Here is a 22,357-nt window from a genome sequence, read left to right as displayed (position 1 = left end):
GTTGGTGAGCATTAGAAAACAAACAGCATCATGACCAAGCAACACAGCAAAGGGTAAAGAGCAAAGAGTTAATTAACCTGAGAAGCAGCCAAGATGCTACAGCTATGCTGGAGGAGCTGCAGAGATCCTTATGACACACTGGAGAATCTGCTGACAGCGAAACTATCAGCTGTGCTCTGCACAAATCTGACCTTCATAGGACAGTGGTAAGAAAAAAAACATTGAACTATTTGCTTCAAGGTAATTTAGATACACAGCAAACAGGCTTCTGGACACACCAAATATGAGAGCCCTGAGTTTGAACTGATAGAGTGATACCCAACCATGCACACACATAAAGCTTCTGGTTTATTTTATTTTTTACCAGAGGGTGAGAAGATTTCTTCCAGTTTGAACTACGGCAAACAGATGTGCCTTATATTTATGCTGATGGTTGCCAGGTTTATTTTCCCCTTAAACAAGATTATCTCTACTCAATGCAGTTGTTGGAGTGCTCTATAGAATTAACTTTTTTAATTTTATTGCAAGTTTGTTTTCTTTTTGTCGTAGGGTGGACCAATCTAAGCTGACGGCCCCAGAACATGAATCCCACTAACCTTGGGGGGAAAAACTGTTTTAATTTTGCAAGGCAGATAAATCCACTTTTTATTTAACTGAGATAGCTGGCTAAAGGAAAAAAAATCTTCCTTTAAAATATAAACAGTAAGTAATGCATTTATCACCTAAAACACTGATTACTGTAACTCCCTATGTTATGGTGTCTTACAGGCATGCTTAGCTGGTGCAGAATGAAACCCTTTGACTTTCTCTGGAAAACCTTTCCTTTTCATTGGCCTTTGACCCACCATGAAAGACTTCGTTTTCCAGCTAGTCTGTCCTTTTCAGTCCTTGTGGATGCAATAAATAAAATCTTAAACTCATTCAAGGAAAAAGGTTGAAGAAGTGTGTCAGAAAAGACTTATTGTTTGACAATCTAAGATGGAAGATGAGAGCTCCACATGAAGTTCTATAGAAAATCTAGAGTTTGAGGAAAGGCATTAAATGTCTTTTACATTCTTATTTCCATACTGTTTTCTCTGCAAGCTGGTGGAAACAAACATACACTGAAAAATTGGATTTGAGATTAAATAGTTTAAGAGTAATAACATTTTCCCTTTAGTAATATTAAGAAAGAAGTTAAATGCTATAAATCTAGAAATGATAAAATCTAACTATACTCACTTGCTTTCTTCGGTCTCAAACACAGGAATGAAGTAGAGGTAGACTGACATCAGCAGGCCCACATATTTGGCTGATATTAGCGTTTGTTATTTTATTGACATTAGACGACGTGCATCTGTTCACAATGAGGAGTTCTTCATATTAAAATAAAGGAATAAGAGATTGGTTTCTTAACATTCATTTATTTCCAGTTTACTTTTGAAACAATTCATAAAAATAAACCTTTTCTTAATGTTTTCCATACAAATATATACTGCATTGCTAAAAAGTGATAAGACAGCTCATGATAGAAACGTTACAGGTTAGTAAAAAAAAGTAGTTTGTTTAAAGGCACCAGTGTTTTGCTAGTCAATATAACATCTTTCGCACATAGACATTGGCATTATCATAGAAGTGGCATTTTTTAAACAGCTTCTGGACGGATCATATGTAAAAAATAAAACAATTATAGTTTCAATCTTGATAAATATATTAAACACAGGCGCTTCTAGGTAAAAGTCCTCACAGTTGTTCCCCTCAGAGTGAACAGACCAGCAGTTCCTCCTTCAGCATGTTTATGAAATCTCTCTGACCCCTCTTCTCTCGAGCACCATCAGTGAGGATGTTCCTGTGCTACTTGAAGAGGATTAGTGTTGAACCCAGGGCTCCTGCTACAGCCACGCTTGTTGTGGGTGAGCACCAGGCTGGAAGAGACGCCGAGTGTCGAGGTTTGTAAAGGTCCGCATGGAGGGTTTTATCAACACTCAACTAATGCATGAGCAGTCGAGACCCCTCGTCTGTGGAGTCATCCAGGTCTGTAGTGGTCAGACGTCTGGGGGGGGCTGTGGCAGGAAGAAAACAAGGAGCCAAACATAACACAATCAATTCTATACATTAGTGTTGTAGTTATAAGCACACCAACCGAAAGCAAGGAGACGAGGCCAAGACCTTTAGAGGACAACAAGACAAGTCTTTGGTACAAGAAACGCTGTACTATTTGGTCTGGGTTGGTGTGGTCTTAACTACACCATATATATTTAGAATATTTCATAAAGGTCTTGTTTAAGTTTTCATACCTGTTGACCTACTTTCTATATTTTGTTACTCTAAAACCACAAAGTTCTGAATGTAATAGAGCCAGAGAGAGTAACCCATTGAGGAGGTAAATGACTAATATTAATCTGTGATATGTGTTATGAATATAAAGCAATACTTTGCAGACAATGCAGGTCCATTGTCTCTACCTGCTTAACACACACAGAGAATGCACAACAGATCCAGCTCAGACTGAAAGGTATAGCTAGGTGGATCATCAAAATAAGTGGTCCTCCTAATTGTCAATCATTCTGGTGATATGTTTACGTCTGACATAGTGGAAAATTGCAAATCTTCTTTTGGAAAGTAAGCTTGTATGAGTGATGCAAACAGAATTTTTAAACAGAGCGTACACGAGGAAAGATGGGTTCGTGCATGCTCTCACATGCGTTTAATAGGCGTTCCCTCTCATGAGCGAGTACAGGGTTGTGCATGTGCATTTTCAAAAGTTTTACCAAAGGCTCAAATGGATTAATGTCTAGGCCCAATCCTGCAGCTTTATGTTCAGGATCTCCTTCTGCAAAGGTGGACCTCAAACCCTTTTCTGCTTCTAACAGCCTTTTCTCTAGGATTTGTCTCATTTTAAGCTTCATGTAAATTTAACTCCAAATAGCTTAAAGCTATTTCCACAGCATGATGCTGCCACCACCATGCTTCATTTTAGGGAGAATCTAAAAGGTTTGCTACACCAACACGACTAATATGCATGTCTGCTGCAGCCAGGTGTTTTACTGAGATCAGAATACTAACAGGTGTTTGCTGCTCACCAAACCCTGGATTTATTCCAGGTTATCCAGTGGCAGCTCCAGAGATTTTTCTCTGCAGGTGCTAAAGGCGGGCTAAGCATTGAACTGAGGGCAATATGAAGGACACTTTGCTCCTATATTTTTTAAAATAATAATAATTGAACTTTATTGATCCCACATTGGAGAAATTTGCCTCTGCTTTTAACCCAGCCCCTTGGAGAGCAGTGGGCCGCCATAGTGTTGAGCCTGGGAGCAATCGGAGGTTAAGGGTCTTGCTCAGAGACCCAGAGTGGTAGTCTGTGGGACTGAGTTTCGAACTCACAACCTCAGGATTCCAAGGTCTAAGCCCTAACCACTAGGCCACCACTCCCAAAATCAACAATAAGGTGGATAATGCATATTTTAATTGGAAACTGTTTAGTTTTGTGAGGGAAATATCACAACAACCAGATGGTTAAGAATATTTACTTTGATTAAAGCAAGTTTTAATTGAAAATTTCCTTGGGGTAGCTGTAGCACCTCCTACTGTAGCACCACCACTGAGGTTATCGTGACAAATGGGCACATACAGTTATCTGATTTGAATTGACCAAACTAATCTTTAAAAACAACAAATCTCACTTTGCTTCCATCTTACAATTGTACTATGTGATGGTCTGCAACAATTCAATACATCAAGATTTATGGGGGTAAAGGGACAAAACGTAGTGGTTGGGGATTGGGGGGGTTGTCTAAGGTTCAGAGATTATAGAAGTCCAGGTTTGGCGTTGCTACAGATATTTCTCTGGGTTTTGTGATTAGTTCTTCCCCTTTTTGCTTCTCAGAGAACTACCTCTCATTGTACCCTCACTTGTTCAAACATGTAGATTATAATTAGCACTGTTCCTAGCATTTACCGGTTAGAAAAGTGGAATGAAACAGAGTATGACACACATTATGGTCATACTGCCTGTAATGATAGCTCAGGGTAAATGGGGGTCTCTGTTAACATTTTGCATATGTTAGAATAAAAAAATGTTCAGATTTCTGTTTGTAAAAAAAGCAATGAGCCACAGAAAGATTAGTTCTATGATAAATCTGCAAATGTTTCATTTTGAAAAAGGAAATCGTGTCCAGCTTAAAATTTACATGTTAACTATGTTTCAGAAGTTTCAGCAGAGAACCTTCTAGTTCTCAAACAGATTCCCTAAAAACCTGCTGCATTCAATCATCATAACACAGCTGCTGCCTCTGCTCCACTTGGCTTGGCTGAATAAATGTCCTTCTGAGGTCCGATAAAAATAAAAAAACGTGAGAATGAAATGTGTAGGTAGAAGATGTGGGTTAGACATTCTGATTAAAAAAGGAAAAGATTAAAACCAGAGAGAGGGCTTGGATCAAAGGATGAGTACTCACAGAGACAGTCAGACCTCAGAGTGCTGCTCAGGAAAGTGCTGGGGTCTTTGATGGAACAAGAAAAGGCAGCAAGTCTCAGACTCCTTGAGGTGGCATCCAACTTTTCATCCTGAAAATTCAGACAGATGGAAGAAAGAAGATTGTGTTGTTATGAAGTTTATATTGGTGTAGCAACAAAAGGAACGAGTGAAATATCTTTCTGAAGGACAAACTTCAGTCGCTTTCTCACAGCTTGGAATCAGAGCCAAGGCTAATACAGCTCTTATTGAAACTCCTTCACAAAGGTGTTGATTCAGCTGTGTCGGTCACGGAAGAGGCGCCACGTTTGTGCTGCTGTTGCATCTCTAAAAGTTCGGCCCAATAACACTCAAATACCCACTCTGCTTACCTTGGTTCTTTTGGCACGAGGTTTTGGCAAACTGAATGAACAAATTGTTAAAATGAAACAAAAATAAAATAATGCTCTAAACCTGCTGATCTGAGGTGATTCAGAGTCGGGGATAAACACATTTTGATCCAAGAAGTCATCATTTTAAATCCTGCTTTCTTCTAAATCAACAACCAACTCTACATAAGGCTTCTAACATACACTTAAAGTATTTATTCATATTAGAAAATAAATATGAAGACTTAAAATGTTGATGATATGATATTGATATTTTCTAGTATTTCTTGGAGACGAAAATGTTAATACTGATAATGAATATAATCATTTCAAGCGCATCCGCATAAACCGTTTAAATCCATAAACCTCTGCTCTTCTGAAGACTATAGTGCCACTCGTTTACTGAGGGAGAAAACGGGAGAGATGTTTACGGAAGAACGACAGAGTTGAAATAGTGGTTTTGTTATGAGAGCTGCTGAAGCTTCATGGGTTATGGCAACATATTCTCATTATCAGTTCGTATGAAATCGTACGAACTTATTCATGTCTCTAACTACGTTGCTTGCTGTTTTATATCTTAGGGTTAGGGTCCGGGTTAGGGCTAATTGTAATTTATATTCTATATTCGTGAATGGTGCGTCAGATGCGCATGCTCATACGACGAAAAAAACGTCCAAAACTTACGAAATTACGGTGCATAACTTTTCATACGATTTCATACGAACTCATAATGAGAATACACTGGTTATGGCTTTGCCTTGATTCGCAGCTTTGTGCTTCAGCCGGCTTCAGCTTATTTAAGTTTAAGGATCCTGAGCTGCTCTCAAAGTAAGTGAAGGTCAGATGAGATCGGGAAAAGGTGGAGGACTTCACAGCGTCTTTTCTGAGCTTGGAGCATTTTTAGATGGATGTTTATTTTTTTTTACCCTTATGAAAGAGTCAATTGGTTCTTTAGTACAAAAACTAGTGTCAGGATGTCTACCGTCACCCTCCAGCTCAGAGTCCGACTCTGTAGGCTAGAGGTCTGCTCAAGACAGTTCTGATCTGTAAGGTTTGATGCTCCATATTCCTCAGTATCACTACCCTCTCCTCAGCACAAACTGGCTGATGGTTCAACCACACAACTAATTCCTGACTACATGCTGTGAACAATCATCCATCTCCATTACAGAATGTGGAGCTCCAAAAGTGTTCCTCATCTGACATCACCACACAGAGATGGGCTATTGCTAGCATTTAATCAGAGGGCTGCTGTGGTTAGGGGAGTAAATCACACCCATCATGGCGATTCGATTCAGTATCGACTTCCTGACCCTACGATTCGATTAATTTAGATACTCAAGAATACACCCCGTAATACTTCCACACAATTGGCAATGAACTCTGTGTATTCTCAGTGACCCACACACCTGACCACCTGACTGATCTAAAGAAGATCTGTGTGGAGGAGTGGGCCAAAATCCCTCCTGCAGTGTGTGCGAACCTGTGAAAAACTACAGGAAACGTTTGACCTTTGGAATTTCAAACAAAGGCTACTGTACCAAATATTAACCTCAATTTTCTCAGGTGTTCAAATACTTATTTCTAGGTGTATCATACAAATATATTGTTAAAACATGTTACATTGTGATTTCTGGATTAGTTTTTTAGATAATGTCTCTCACAGTGGACATGCACCTACGATGAAGACCCTCCATGATTTCTAAGTGGGAGAACTGGCAAAATAGCAGGGTGTTTAAATACTTATTTTTCTCACTCTATATACATACTGCCGATGGAGCAGTAGATTAAACCAATGAGGAGGTTACAGGGAAACATCATATTTTCATAAAACACTTGGGTCACTTCAGTTGTATATTAATATTGCTTATACCTCAAATGGTGGAGCCTATTTTAACTGATTGGTTCCCAGGAAAAGACTTGACTTAAGTATATTTTGACTTTTAAGTTAAAAACCTCTTTTTAAAACCATCTTTGACTATAAAACTGATCCCTCAGTTAACAGTTAAAATTTGTGGTCCAACTGTGTAATTTATTTTATTACCTGCTTTTATCTTTCTTCTATCTCTATTTGCATTAATCCTGCTTTTACTTCCCTCCCATTTACTGCTTCTTTCATGTAAAGCACTTTTAATTGTCTTTATACTATCCTGTGCAACACAAACATGCCCTGCCTGGAGGCTGAAATTTGCTTTCATTCTAAAGAATGAGTTCTGAAGTGTGTTCTGGATCTTTGGTTTACAAAGATCTTGTTTTGTTTTTGTTTTTTGTAAGGGGTAGGTGAGCCTGAAGTTTAAGAAAATTGAGGATATGTTGTTTCTGAGCTAAAAAGGTCTCTCTGACCATAACATGTCAGCTTAGGATGCAGTAAAATCTAACTGAAATCTGAAACTGTGTTATTTGGAGCCTCTCAGTGCATCCCAATATTTAACTGTTTTTATACTCTAGTTCATCAGAATAATTTTTTGAACATGAGAACCATTAGGGGACAGTCTGGATGAGTAAAAAACAAACAAACAAACATCAAAATAGATAACAAATACTAACATCAGCCTTCTGGGATAACCATCAACCCAACCAATAATCTACTGCAGGTGACCAACCAATTTAAATGAGCTTCAGTGATTCTCTGACAAACATTCAAATGTTCAGACAGAATTAAATGCCTTTTGCTGGTAGCAAAGTCATATGGTTTTTCCTGCAGTATATTTCCTATCAGTAAGGGTGTATGTTTATTTATGGGCATCTAAAGAATGTAAATTATGGAATAAAATCTAAAATTCATTCAAATTAGTTAAACAATATCATGTTTTAGGAAAAACTCTCCAGATTTGTGACTGATTAGTCCATGTCAGCATAAAGCACTGTTTAAGTAATTAATAGACTCAATTAAATAACCCCCCTGCTGCAGAGGGGAGAATATGAACGTCCAACTTGTACTCCATGTATGGCCTATTGTTATAGATCTAAATGGGAATCTGTCAACATTTACTTTCATCTGTTTTCTTTAAACAAACCACAAGTGGGCAGCAGCCATTAGGCTGATGCAAATGTCACTTATCACTTATCATGGGAGTCATTTAGCAAAGTGAGAGGTAATCTAGAAGAGTAAAAAACCACTTAAAGAGTGACTGTAAGACTATTTAGAGGAGGTTGCAAACTGCTGATGGCAATCAGCTGTCAACAGTGATGTCTTAATGGCTCCCCCGACTGTTTTTCCAGCAAAGAACATGGACGGGGCAATTAAAGGAGACTGGTAATCTTCGGGTTTCATCTGATTGTCCACTTGCGCTGCTGCGGACTCCGAACCTCCATGAGACATTACTGGCACCTGGAATTATTCATTTATTCATAGAACTTGTAAATGAGGTGCGGTGAACGCATTAGCCTGTGTGTGGGCGACTTATTCATGAAAATGCTGTCAGAGTTAGAAAACCCTTATCCAAACAGCCGCTGTTTGAACAAAGCAGAGCTATTAGGTGGACCTGGATAAAGAGTGCTGGAAAGCCCAGGGTTTTTAAAGGAATTAAAACATTTTGCAGAGAAGAACGCTTTGTGTGTCTCCTAGTTTATTTCACCTTCCTACCTTTTTAAGAGCAATGGGCTTTATTTGGGCTAAAGCTTGGTTTCACTGACTAAATTGTGCAGCACTTTAATAAATAAAAAGAGAAGGAAGGCTGCTAATAAAAATACATTCATTCATAGCAAATTCATGTTCTTTAGCTAAGTGAATCATTAAAATATAAAAATGTAAAGGAGGAAGAAGGGTCACAAAAATACATTTACAAGTAAATTCACTGGGACTTTTTTTTTTTTTACATAAAATGTATTAAACATAAAATATTTTCATCAAGTGCTCAAGATGGTCCGATAGAGATGGGATCTCTACACCATGGCGATCCACGAAAGAAAAAAGGGTTTATTAAGAACAAAGAACAGCATATTGAAATAAAAACTTGAAGTTTTCTACTTTGCCTAAACTGTACTCAATTTAAAAGACAATGAGGGGAACCAAGGACAGGATGGAGGGACTATGTTTCTCGGTTGGGAGCGAAGGAAGGAAGGAAGGAAGGAAGGAAGGAAGGAAGGAAGGAAGGAAGGAAGGAAGGAAGGAAGGAAGGAAGGAAGGAAGGAAGGAAGGAAGGAAGGAAGGAAGGAAGGAAGGAAGGAAGGAAGGAAGGAAGGAAGGACTTAGTGTAATTACTAAGGACTAATTATTAAAATGTTGTCATACCAACAACTTCCAGTTCTAAACCAAGTTTTACTTTTCTGCAAAAATCTTGCTTTAAAAAAATCTCACAAGATGCCATCTGCATGAAACTCCCGCCACAAACGATCACACTTTCAACATCCTTAGTCTACAACATTGCACTGGAGAACTGGAATGGCCCAATAACCAGGTATGGACGAGAGAGCGGAGACACTAGACTTGTCCTCAATGAGGTTGTTAGGCTAATGACTATTGTGTCCCCAAAGGTGGTTCTCCCTGCCAGCTTTAGCAGATCATCGTGGAGGAATGGAGAAAGAGAAAGGAATCAACACATTGGAACGTTTTACACAACAGAGACGACAGAAACACAAACCCGAGGAGTCGCCAGGAGGCAGGCTGCCCTGGCAACAATGCAGAGCTCTAAGGGTAAGCATGCTTCATTGTTCGGTTATTGTTATGAGGAGATAGTTAGCAGCTGCTCCGCTGAATGGTTAACTGTTTGAGATGATCTCAGTCCAGATTCAAACTCTCTAAAGGTCCAGTCTTCCCAGGACAATGGTGGCAAACCTTATTTCTGATAAGAATTTCCTGTCAGCTTCGCTTCATGCACGTAAGCTATCAGGGCTGCTTTTTAGGAGCTATGTGATGCATTCAGCCTTCTGCTAGTTTTCAAATAACATATTTGGTAAAAAAAAAAAAAAAAAAAAACTTAAAGGAATAGTACACCCAAAACATGATTAGCCTTCATTTTCTACTCACCCCCATGCTGAACAAAACTCTGGAGTACTTTTTTGATATCTCAAATGCATCTGGAGATCTGGGAGGCTTCTTGCTGTCTGCTGACATTCAAATAATGGAGGTCTATGGCGCCCGAGACAGAAAGGTCCATAAAAGTCCATAAAAACGTGTCAATATTCCTCCATACTGCTCGTCCAATGTATTCCAAGTGTCCTGAGTGGGTAGCGTCCATAATTTACTCGAAACGAAGTCATTTAGAATGTTTTTAGAGCATAAACAGTAGTGTATAGGATTTCCTAATAGCGCCCCCATGCGCGCTCACGACGCTACGGAAGCCGGCAGACCAAACCAGCGCATTCAGCTCGGCAAAGAACTCATGCTCTTCCTCAACACTGAAGTCCTCAGACATTTTTCTTTCGTTGTTTCTTTCTTTGCACAGGTAAACAGCACATTTCTTCTTCTACGCTTGCATTATCGGCAGAGCAGACGCTGAATGCGCACTTCCTTCCGGTTTGGTCTGCCGGCTTCCGTAGAATCGTGAGCGCGCATGGGGGCGCTATTAGGAAATCCTATACACTACTGTTTAGGCTCTAAAACGTTCTAAATGACTTCGTTTCGAGTAAATTCTGGATGCTACCCACTCAGGACACTTGGATTACATTGGACGAGCAGTATGGAGGAATATTGACACGTTTTTGTGGACTTTTGTGGACCTTTCTGTCTCGGGCGCCATAGACCTCCATTATTTGAATGTCAGCAGACAGCAAGAAGCCTCCCAGATCTCCAGATGCATTTGAGATATCAAAAAAGTACTCCAGAGTGTTGTTCAGCATGGGGGTGAGTAGAAAATGAAGGCTAATCATGTTTTGGGTGTACTATTCCTTTAATGTTGAGTTATTGTAGAAGTTTATATTATTTTGCATTGGATTCATTACTTTTCTGTTCCTGACAGGTTTGCAGGCAAGTTATTAATTGTTTGACAACAAAAGATTCATAATATTACAGGTCTTTCATTGCATGTTTGAACATTTCTCTCAAAATAATACATGATGAAAAGATGATAACATTTTTATGTATATCTCAAGATTGTTGTTCCACCTTATCCTATATAGGCTGTTGATGGATACAAGTGACCAACATGAGGCTCCTCTGTAGGCTGGCTGGTCTCTGAGGAGTTTAAAGTAGAGCTGCTGCTTTCAACCAAAGAAGTTCCATCTGAATGCAACCTTTGGGAAGACCCAGAATTCATGGAGGGTTTATTTATTAAAAGTTCATCTTTATACACTCATCAGCCACTTTATTAGGTACCCCATGCTAGTAACGGGTTGGACCCCCTTTTGCCTTCAGAACTGCCTCAATTCTTCGTGGCATAGATTCAACAAGGTGCTGGAAGCATTCCTCAGGGAGTTTGGTCCATATTCACATGATGGCATCACACAGTTGCCGCAGATTTGACGGCTGCACATCCATGATGCGAATCTCCCGTTCCACCACATCCCAAAGATGCTCTATTGGATTTAGATCTGGTGACTGTGGAGGCCATTTGAGTAGTGAACTCATTGTCATGTTCAAGAAACCAGTCTGAATGATTCCAGCTTTATGACATGGCGCATTATCCTGCTGAAAGTAGCCATCAGAAGTTGGGTACATTGTGGTCATAAAGGGATGGACATGGTCAGCAACAATACTCAGGTAGGCTGTGGCGTTGCAACGATGCTCAATTGGTACCAAGGGGCCCAAAGAGTGCCAAGAAAATATTCCCCACACCATGACACCACCACCACCAGCCTGAACCGTTGATACAAGGCAGGATGGATCCATGCTTTCATGTTGTAGACGCCAAATTCTGACCCTACCATCCGAATGTCGCAGCAGAAATCGAGACTCATCAGACCAGGCAACGTTTTTCCAATCTTCTATTGTCTAATTTCGATGAGCTTGTGCAAATTGTAGCCTCAGTTTCCTGTTCTTAGCTGAAAGGAGTGGCACCCGGTGTGGTCTTCTGCTGCTGTAGCCCATCTGCCTCAAAGTTCGACATACTGTGCGTTCAGAGATGCTCTTCTGCCCACCTTGGTTGTAACGGGTGGTTATTTGAGTCACTGTTGCCCTTCTATCAGCTGGAACCAGTCTGGCCATTCTCCTTTGACCTCTGGCATCAACAAGGCATTTCCGCCCACAGAACTGCCGCTCACTGAATGTTTTTTCTTTTTCGGACCATTCTCTGTAAACCCTAGAGATGGTTGTGCGTGAAAATCCCAGTAGATCAGCAGTTTCTGAAATACTCAGACCAGCCCTTCTGGCACCAACAATCATGCCACGTTCAAAGTTACTCAAATCACCTTTCTTCCCCATACTGATGCTCGGTTTGAACTGCAGGAGATTGTCTTGACCATGTCTACATGCCTAAATGCACTGAGTTGCTGCCATGTGATTGGCTGCTTAGAAATTAAGTGTTAACGAGCAGTTGGACAGGTGTACCTAATAAAGTGGCCGGTGAGTGTATGTTGTAGAACAAAATATACATTTAGCTCTGTAATTATTTATTATATAAGAAGATGATTTTCTAAAACAGGGGTGTTCAATGTTTTCCAGGCCAAGGACCCCCAAACTGATGGGGGGATGGAGCGGGGACCCCCTAATTATGTATACTGTATGAAATTTTGTTATATCAAACTGGTCCTATAGTCACTCTGTTATATATGGATTAATTTAATGAAAGTAATTTTATTAAAGTATTTCTGATTCTGATTCCTGGTTGATAGGACAGGTGTTGTTAATGAAACGGTGCCCAGCTTGAAAGAGCTCCTGTGTGTCGCTGAATGTGAGCATTGATGATTGAAATACATCTTCTGCCTCCATTTATCTGTTTACTACAGTGTGTTAAATTCCTGTTAATGTGTATTTAAAGATATTTCAATTAGTGGAAAAAATTGCAGGGGGGAATATAAAAAAAAGTCTAATCAACCAAAACTTTCACAACCCCTATACAGTACCTCCGTGGACCCCTTAGGGGTCGCGGACCCCTGTTGAAGACCTCCATTCTAAAACATCTAGAAATTCATTTTGTCGACTACATTTAGTATAGATGAAGTATTAAATTAATATAGGAGTCTTTAATGTGACTAAAACCATAGATTTTAGTAAAAAAAAAAAAAAAAAAAAAAACAGTTTCAGATCAATCTAATGACAGGTTGAAGGCCTTTCGCATCAGGTAGGTTTAGGTAACTGTTAGGGCTGTGCGATATGGATTCATAATCTAATCTCCTATATATTTTCCAATCAAATCTGATTACGGTAACTGAATTTTTTACTTCTCTTATTCCCTCTGCAATGTGATCTTATTTCAAAGGGCAACAAAATTCAAGCAGTAAAAGAATCATATTTCAACAAACAAGGAGAATAAAGACAGTTGCAGTTCATGTAGTTACAGAGTGAGCTATTTTATCAGTATGAGTATACATCAATAGACAAAAAGTGATGAACTGATGTAAAGTGTGTAAGCTAAAGGATTCCTTAATGGAAAAAAAAAAAAATCTTAAGTTTTGCAAAAATTTAATTTTTATAAAAAGAAAATTGGATTAATCAACATGATCGATGAATCGCTCTGTCCTAGTCCTAGTTAACTATAAAGGATGCTGTTAGACAGAAAGGTTTGGTTTAAATGAATAGAAGTAGATGCATTTTAAAGACAGGAATGTAGACGTGTGTTTGAGGGTGTCTCACTCTATACTCTTGGATTCTGCGTTTGGACTCGTCCAGCTGGTGCTGCAGGTCCCGGACGATCTCTCTGTATTTAACGTAGCGCTGCTCTACAAACTCCTTCTGCTGCTGTGATTCCTAAACAAACCCAACAGAAGCCGTCATCTTAACCAAACAGACATGAGGCTTTGCTTCTTTTAAACACAGAATATAAAACAGATGATAAAGATGATCCATATGGATCTGATCTCAACATACTGTACCTCCAAATCTTTGAAGTCCTCCATTAGACATTTTTTCTCAGGAAGTGATTCCAGGTGTTCCAGCGCCACTCTTGTGCTCTGCTCAAACAGACACTCTAAATCAGTCTGATAGGAAGGGATTTCAAGGAAACAGAATCCATTCATTTTCACATATTTGTATCTGAATCGTGTAATTAAGAGATAAGAAATGCAAAGCTTTAGAAATCATCTGAAAACGATCCAGCTGTTATTCAACATACATCATAAGTTTAAGAAAAAAGATGATGGTTAATAATGGCTCTAAGGGTACCAAAGGAAATCTAAAAATCAGACACAAACACCTGGAAAGACGAGTGGAGAGGATGGAATAATCAAAGGCCGTGAAATGAGATTGTTCAAGGTTCACATTAAAATGAGATAACTTCTGACAGCTGCACGCTCCGATGAGATATTTATGGCTGTTGTTACTTTGCGGAGTCAACTGGCAGCTTAATAAAAGGACGTAAAGCTAAGAGTCCAAATCTGACTGTTGGCAGGACTGTTCTGTAGATTTTATACCTTCATATTTTACTGTTTCATATATTCCAGCCCAGGGGGTTTGCAACCTGAAAGAGCCATTTTGTCCTGAGTCCAGCTAAATTAAAAGTCATTTTGAGTGATAAAATACTGCATCATTTTTTGATACAAAGACAACTTATATTTTTGATAAACGTCTGTTATAGGAAATCAGTTGCGATCTCTAACAACCAACAGATTATTTGTATTGTTTTGCTCAGATTCATAAAACTGAAGCAGGGATTTTCTTCTATAGGATATTATTTTGTGTAATAAAATCAATAATAATAAACATAATTTCCAATCAAATTAAGATTGTGTAAGAAAAAAAATCTCTAGTGCTTTTAATATAAATTTTTATGTGAAAATTCAATTCAAATATCCTTTATAAAAGCCACTAAAGCTTCTAAGCCTGGTATTTGTTATAGTACATTAGTTAGTTCTTTATATCATTTTAGCCACTAATAAGAGCCATTGTAGAGGGCCCAGAGAGCCACATACGGCCCTGAAGCCACAGGTTGCAGACCCCTGAGCTGAGTGTTGTGGAAAGATCAGGTACTCTAACATTAAATGAAAAGCTTGTTTTTGTTGGACTGTGCGCTGGTTTTTATTTAACAGATATTTGGCAGTGATTTTAGCTTTAGAAAAAGTTTATAGTTTTGCTAAGAAATACTGCTTTACCTACACACATTCAGGGAACAACAATTATCTAGAACATCCATTGATAATTGAATACAGCTATTTTGTCTAAAGTGTTTAATATAATGTAAAAGTCTTGATTCAACTCTAATATCTTCCAATTCCTTCTCTTAGAAACCAGACTTAATTGGCTAGTTTTATATCTTATCTTAGCGACAAAACAATCTCACTACAAATTTGGAGGAAGGGTTGTAGCCCAGCAGAATGCAAGAGGGAAGGACTTGTAGGTACTGGTTGCTCAAATTTACAGGCAAAGTCAAAAGTTTTCTCAGAAGTTTTTACTGCAAGTGTTGTCGAGTCTTAATGCGGCTTGTCTTCAGGAGTCTATTATAAAAAAAAAAATTCTACTAATTTTAATGGCTTGATCTATAAAATAAAATAGATATAAATACAGGTAGCAGATCAGTAGCAATCAGATCTCAGCATCAGAAATTCTCAGTAAAGGTTGAAAAATTTATTTTTTGATTTCCTTTGTCAACTTACAGTAAAGAAATCTATCGAAAAGGTGTCAAAATCTCTGAGACCATAATTAAGATTTCTTCCTCACCAACTTAACTTTGGGGAAACGTGTGTAGAGATTCAAAAGACAGGTCCTGGAGGAAGAAGGCCTGAAGGTTGGTTGCCAGTAAACACTGTATGGCAGGATAGGAAGTACCTCTATCTTGGCTCAGATGGGGTTTACTTTTTTGGAACCAGCTCCTGCTTCTAATCCAGGTTCTCTCAGGGCTCGTCTCTGTTGGCCAGAAAAGTTTGCCAGCAGCTATTTATCCCGGAGCGCTTCAACCAGCGAGTTAACTCTGAGGCATAGGCCAAGTTTGTTTCTATTGAAATTGTAGGCAATCAATGAAACAATCATGCTTTATGCTTAAAGAAGATTTTAGTGAGTAAAACAATGTGATTCATTTTCTACTACCGTAAGTTGGTTCAGGCTAGGTTAGTCTGAACGAACACAAGGCCCTCTCTTATGCTGTTTGGTGAATCAATCATCCCTCCATCTCTTTGTTACACTAAACATAACAGAGTCTTCTCTAATAAGCAAACATTTCAGAGTTTTTGCCAACTCTACTTAGGAAAATATTCTCTAATATGTGTCCAGACCCTTTGTTCTGTTTTCCAGGGAACAGTCATTCGATAATATGTAAGAATATCACCATCTGCAGCCACTATATTACACAGGTGCCGAGATATCGTCAGTAGGGGAGGAAAAAGGCAACATTTATCATAAAGTCTGTAGTTAGAATAATGCAATCTTTAGATCTGTGCAGGATTAATTATTTTGAAGATCAGCTTCTGTTTACTTTAATTTTTTAAATGTCAGAAATCCATACTTGATAGTCTGGATTATTGGGGTTTCTCCAAGTTTATTCTTTTTGGAAGTTTGAATTTACAGCATTTGAAGTCTGTTTAAAACTTCAGTTTCCAGCCAAAATGCAGAGTCAAAAGAAAGGAAAGGTACTTTTTTGGCTTTTATTAAAAAAATAAAACAGAGAGAGAATAAGCCAATATCTGAGTCCTGTTACACTGCAGTGTTAAAAGGTCTGTCAATGTCTGTCAGGGCAGTAGTGCTTGTAACCTCAGCATACACAGAGGGAAAACCTGTTCTAAAAAGTTTGAAAACTTCTGACCCATAGTTTTAGCTTAGGAATGATGGATCTGTCAGACCTACTGTGGGGTCTGTCTCACAAAGACCCACTCCAAGGTCCGAGGATATGACCTTCACATAACAGTCTCTGCTGAAAACAATTTAGAAATCTTATTTTGTCTTTCAGTGTCCACCTTTGTTCATTTTCAGGCAGAGCCTTATTCAGGTATGCATTATTGACAAAAGGAATTATCTTGGAGAAAAACAAAAGTATTGTTGAAAGAAAAAGGTGCAGATTATACTAACAAATCAAAACTTGAACTATTTATGGTCTTTTGGTTCAGTTTATACAAATCACAAATATGAGTAGATTAAGTTCTTCTTTGGGATGGCTGAACAAAGATCGAAAAAAAAAAAAACAACTCCTCGACCACAACACTGGTTACAGAAAAAAGTTGCTTTCACTGCTGTTGTGTCACCACTTTTTTTTTTGGGAGAAAGTGGGAGTGTTAGTGGGCAGGAGCAGCACGGTGTACTTAGGTGCTTACTGGAAGGGGCTGGTAATCACCATTATAATGGCCACAAATTTTCCCCAGGCGGGGACTGACTGTTGCTAAGACAGCAGATTTTGAAGAAATTGCATTATAAAGTTGGCCTGATAAACCAGACTAAATGTGAGATTAAATGTGAAATTTAGTCTGGCCCTGATGAATGAGACATTTGAAGATTGTTGATGAGAACAACCCGTTGTTTTTCAAACCATGTCTGTGCCTATTGGCCAATGCTCTGACAAATGAGTGCAACTGACTGTGACGTAGTAAGCGTGACAGAAAGCTGGTGGGGGAGTGTAAACAAACAGGCTGTTGGTAAACAACGAATACTTCCTTCTTAAAATTGAATGAGCGTAGAGCCTCTTCCTGCTCACGTTTCAACGAAAACCCCAAGTCTAATCCTTCTAAAACTGATTCCAAAGCTGAGTCAAAAATCACCATCAGAGCCAGCGGTCATTCACACACGACTGTGCAGAGAGAGGGCCACTGTAGATTGGCTGTGGTTAGCCCTGGCTGCCGTCAGCCTCGGAGGTCCGCTGGTTGCCGCTGTCCTCTCAACTTCAGAAATTGTTTTTTAATTACTGGTACGCTTTAAATCGGTAAATGGACTGTATAGAGAGGCTTTAAAGTATAATATTCTCGCCTTAAATGATCTTAAAACTTACTTTTATTAAACAGCAGCAACAGAAAGAGAACTTTTAACTTTCAATGGAGCGCTCCATTGAAAGCTGCTGCTGCCGCAATGCATGCTACTGTTCAATAAATGTTGCCATCTTCCTTGTTGTGCTTTCTCCAGCGTCGTGCAGCTTTGTCGTCACGCCCTTAAAACCCCACCCCGCTTGGCATCCAAGAATTCATAAAACATCTCTGCGTTGTGATTGGCCTGTCAGTTCTGGGGCCTGGGGCACTGATCGAGGCTAGAGCAAACGCGCAGGCAAAAATGATTTTGGCCGCTGGCAGGAGGGGCTAGTTTACTAGGCTATTATAAAACAGTTAAAAGCTACAAAAATAATAATTTTGCATGATAAAGGCACTTTAAATTTCAAATAAAAGCCTCATGGGTAAGATATTCCTCTAAAACATTGGCGTCTGACTACTTCATATTCAGAGAAATATTTTTCCATAGCCATAATTTTTACCTTAAATGAAACTGCTGCAGAATATTTTCAATTTTTTTCAGAAACTCAGCCGTACACCAAACTTGCAGTAATAACTACATAGTGCGTTTGATAGAATGCACGCTGCCTGATCGATTCAAAATGCAATCAAGGATTTTGGTCTCAACTTACTCAGCACAAACTTATTTCTCCATCAGGAGAGTAATCTAGCTGCACTGTCATTCCCCGCAGTTAGTTTCAGAAGCTGTCCTGTCTCCACTCAGGGTTTGGAGTGATTACGCAGCAAAGGAGCTGGTTGTTAGGAGGCATCACTGACTGTCATGCTGAATGGCACGCTGACATATTAGTAAGATTTGCTGGGTGATCCTCGGCGCCGAGGCTGAGTGGGGAATGGGTCGATGTGCCCTGCTGATGGCAGAAAATGTGAGTGTATGGAGGTCCAAGACATCTCCTCTTTTTTGAAGCAGCTAACTAAAGGCGGAGGCTGACAAGCATGGCACACAACTATGACTGATGGTCAGTGAGTCATACACAGGTTCAGACATTTATTTAGTTATTTTTAGGGCAGTTAAAAGTGCATGAGTCAATGCAACCTTTAATTAGTGCAAATGAATTTCTGTCTGACGTCTAATTGCAGATTAAGGATGTTGGTGGTGGCCATTAATAGTGTGGATGGTGGGATCAATACCAAACTGTCAGCAAGGCTCAATTCTGGACACCATCAGCATGACTTGTAATGATTAACAGAGCCTCTGATCGTTGACTAAAACAATAATTTCAAACGGAGTGTCAGTCTCTATGGGTAGTGATACTAAATTATATTTATATATTTATGATATTCAAAATCAAACTCATGATTTCTGTTTTTTTATTGTGTTATTTACTATCGCTTTTGTCATTTTTGATTCATTTTACTGGCAGCTGATCTTTCTCTGCCTTTAAAGGAAGGTTATGTAAACTTTCAAACAGAACTCTATCTATTGATTAATGGATAGTTTGATCGTGCTCTGAAATGATAAAGTCCGGAAACCACGGCAAGATGGCTGTTCTGACTGAATTTTAAGTTTTTCCTCTGGACTCATGAGGAGAACATCCTCGCTGTCTGGCCACTGTCTGTCAAAAATCCTTATGTATGTTTGCCAATAAGTATCAAGCAGCCAGCTTCCCATAGACCCCCTCAAAGGTTGTGCCTTACTGGAAGTGACATATTTTGGCGGTTATCCAATCAGGGCTCTACTTTCTCACCTCTTATCTTAATAGACAAAGGTTCAAACTTCATTGGGGATTTCTCTTAGAGGCTTACAGGTAGCAGAGGGGAGACCGCGGTCAAGAGTGGGCTCCACAGCTGATTAATGCATAACATACTCATGAAATCAGGCTCATTTTAGTGCATATGTAATACACTAAACCTCTAGAAACCCTCCAGGTCACCAGCGACCCGTTTTAAAGAGTTTACAACTAATAACTCAGAATGCATGAAAATTACGCCGCTAAAATGTTTACCAATATAGACATGTTAGACATCATTGGAATGCTTAGATTCTCCGCAATCCACGCGCCAAGTTCATTTTATGGACATAGCGAGCGCCAAAGCACAATTAACACAGATATAGTACCATGTCAAAATGTAAACACGCAAAGCAGCGACAACAACATAGATTTGAAAGCATCCAGAAGCTGTTTTATAAATCCAATCTTCAATTGTTTATACTCCATTCGTCCATAAGGGTCCACAGATTAAAAGTAATCCAGCATATTTGTAATAAAAATATTATCATGAGAAAATCGCCCATAATCAGAAAAGTTAGCTGATCATAGCTAATGTTCAGTATCTTGCTAATATTTACTTTCTCATATTTATTCCCTCAGTTGTTAGCCAGTGATGTTTGGTATGCTTCTTTACAGCCAGATAAAGTAGCTGAAATCTCACTTCTGGTAATTTCCTGTTGGCCTGTGACGCATGATATTAAGCCTCATAGAGTCGTGCTGTTATTGGTTCAGACCATGTGGGCTGTTGGGCTTTGTAGCCAATGAAAAAGGTTTCAAACAAGCCTACACATAGCAAGGTTATATAAAGGGGATCCGTGTTACTGGCTCAGCTCCAAGCTAAGTAATAACAACAGTCCTATGTTTTTACATTTTGGACGCTGATTTTGTTTTATTACAATGCCTAAGGCTGAAAAAAATAAATAAATACAGTTCAGAAAAGGCACTGGCGCTTATTTTAGCTTAAAAGGCAGCAGTTTCACTATTTTTTTTATAGATTTTTATGTAATCGTAGCTGTAAAAATATAACATTTTGTTATATAGACTGATTCTGAGCAAAAGTGGAAAACACTTGCTTTATATTTTGTGGCCATCAAAATGCTTCAGTGTTATTATATGGGTCAAATAGTAAAGCAAAGCATAGTAAAAGCATTTGGCACATTTGGAGAGATATGGAGATGCTGGTGACACCAAAAGCGTTGGTATTCAGGGCACTGCACTGAAATGGTTTCGAATGGTACCTGTCAAGTAGAATTTTTCCTGTAATGATGGGTGATCTATCCTCCACTATTACCCCTCGATTATATGGAGTACCCCAAGGCTCCATCCAGGGTCCATTATTGTTCTTCCTTTACATGACGCTGTGCGATCTATTCCTGCAAAGCACAACCTAACCTTCCACTGCTATGCAGATGATCTCCAGATGGATCTCTCTGTTGTTAGAGATCAACTGTTAATGATGTAAACAAGCCTAAGCTATTAGGTCGAGACATGAACATGAATCGATACGTCTGCAAGAGTATCAATTCATGTTTTTTTTTCCTTCGTTCTATTTTTATCCATTTGCTCCTGGCCGTAATTCTCCCTCCCCTGCAGCAGTGGCGCTAAACCTATTTTGCCCTCCTACCTCGCTTCCTGGTTATACTCTTACAGCAGTGTGTCGCAGTAAGCTTGACACAGACATTTTTGATTATGCTCAATATTGAAGCATGGTCTGTGATACACACTGTGGAATACTGCAGAGGCGGCGAGGAAGTGGGGGCGAGTTAAGTCCAACGACGGAGGGACATGAGGGCCAAAAAGAGCGGAGATCCAGGTGGAAAAAGGGTCCCAGCGTTCTCGTGCACCTCGCTCTTCTAGCGGTTCAAACTTCACAAGTTGTTTTCCGCAATTTCAGTCATAAAAACAAAACAAGCCGGCCTCCTGTCTGCAGCACTGTTTGCGGTCAGCTACAATTTGCGAGAGGTGCAGCGGAGCGTCTTTGGAGGAGCCGGGGACGTCTAGAGCCGAGGTATTGAGTTGTATTCATTGCACTGATTATGTGCAGTATTTTTTGATGAAACTTTTCTACTTCTGTTATTTGCTGTTGTTCTCAAAAAAATGCATAACGATACTACAGCTTTCATTGATATATTTCAAATTTGAAACCTTGTCTAGCCTGTAAGGTGTTAAAAAAAAAAAACAATTTACCAATTAATCGAATCGTATCGTGTTGTATTCTTGAGTATCGAAAGTAATCGAATCGTTGGGTCAGGCAATCGATACTGAATCAAATCCCCATGATGGATGTGATTTACACCCCTATAAGCTATCCTGACATCATGTAAAACACATTAAAAAAGGAGGAGAAAAAGGAGGCTAAAACATCACTATCTCAAAAGTAAGGAGAAAAATAACCTAAGCCTAGTATCTAATGTTAGCAATATGATAAAACAAAATCAACTGTGATCCCAAATAGTGTCTATGAGATTTCATTTTAAGAAGAGAATTTTTTTTTTCTGATAAGAAAATTAGATAATAAAATCCCATTTCATTAAGAATAAAATACATTTGAAGAGCTTATAGTCTGCTCCATCTTTTTTTGGAACTTGAAACTTCCAAGTTGGAGCAACATTATCTCCCTGCTTGTGGACCCTTGTTTTCTCCATGGCCGCTACTGATTGTTAAAACCATAACAATGATAAAAAAACACTGTTTTAGGAAGTATTCTGCAAGAAGACAGCATTAAAATATATCGTCTAATAAAGTAGTACAACTTAACTTGAGACCAAACACATAATAACTGCTACAAACATTAAAGGTAAGACAGTTTAACTACTGTTAATGCGAGTAGCATTTGTACTGATTTTTTATATAATAATTCAGACTTGGAAGGG

The 22,357-nt window shown here is 39.0% G+C and overlaps 1 protein-coding gene across 3 annotated transcripts in view; it reads right to left on the bottom strand.

Annotated features, from left to right (window-relative positions):
* Positions 1 to 1,383: 1,383 nt before the first annotated feature.
* LOC119783500 (centrosomal protein of 128 kDa-like) overlaps positions 1,384 to 22,357 on the bottom strand; it is a 73,789-nt gene continuing 52,815 nt past the window's right edge. For all 3 annotated transcript variants that reach the window (XM_038285058.1, XM_038285059.1, XM_038285060.1), the window contains 4 exons: positions 13,732 to 13,809; positions 13,493 to 13,606; positions 4,437 to 4,545; positions 1,384 to 2,042 (listed from right to left, as the gene is read on the bottom strand). In XM_038285058.1, the coding sequence (XP_038140986.1) occupies positions 1,969 to 2,042; positions 4,437 to 4,545; positions 13,493 to 13,606; positions 13,732 to 13,809 (375 nt within the window). In that variant the 3' untranslated portion in view covers positions 1,384 to 1,968. The remainder of the gene's footprint in view (positions 2,043 to 4,436; positions 4,546 to 13,492; positions 13,607 to 13,731; positions 13,810 to 22,357) is intronic.

This window comes from Cyprinodon tularosa, unplaced genomic scaffold (assembly GCF_016077235.1).
Source record: "Cyprinodon tularosa strain WSP-4 unplaced genomic scaffold, ASM1607723v1 ctg206, whole genome shotgun sequence".
NCBI lineage: Eukaryota > Metazoa > Chordata > Actinopteri > Cyprinodontiformes > Cyprinodontidae > Cyprinodon > Cyprinodon tularosa.
The sequence above is the reverse complement of the archived record's forward strand: the minus strand, read 5'-3'. Positions and strand labels throughout refer to the sequence as shown.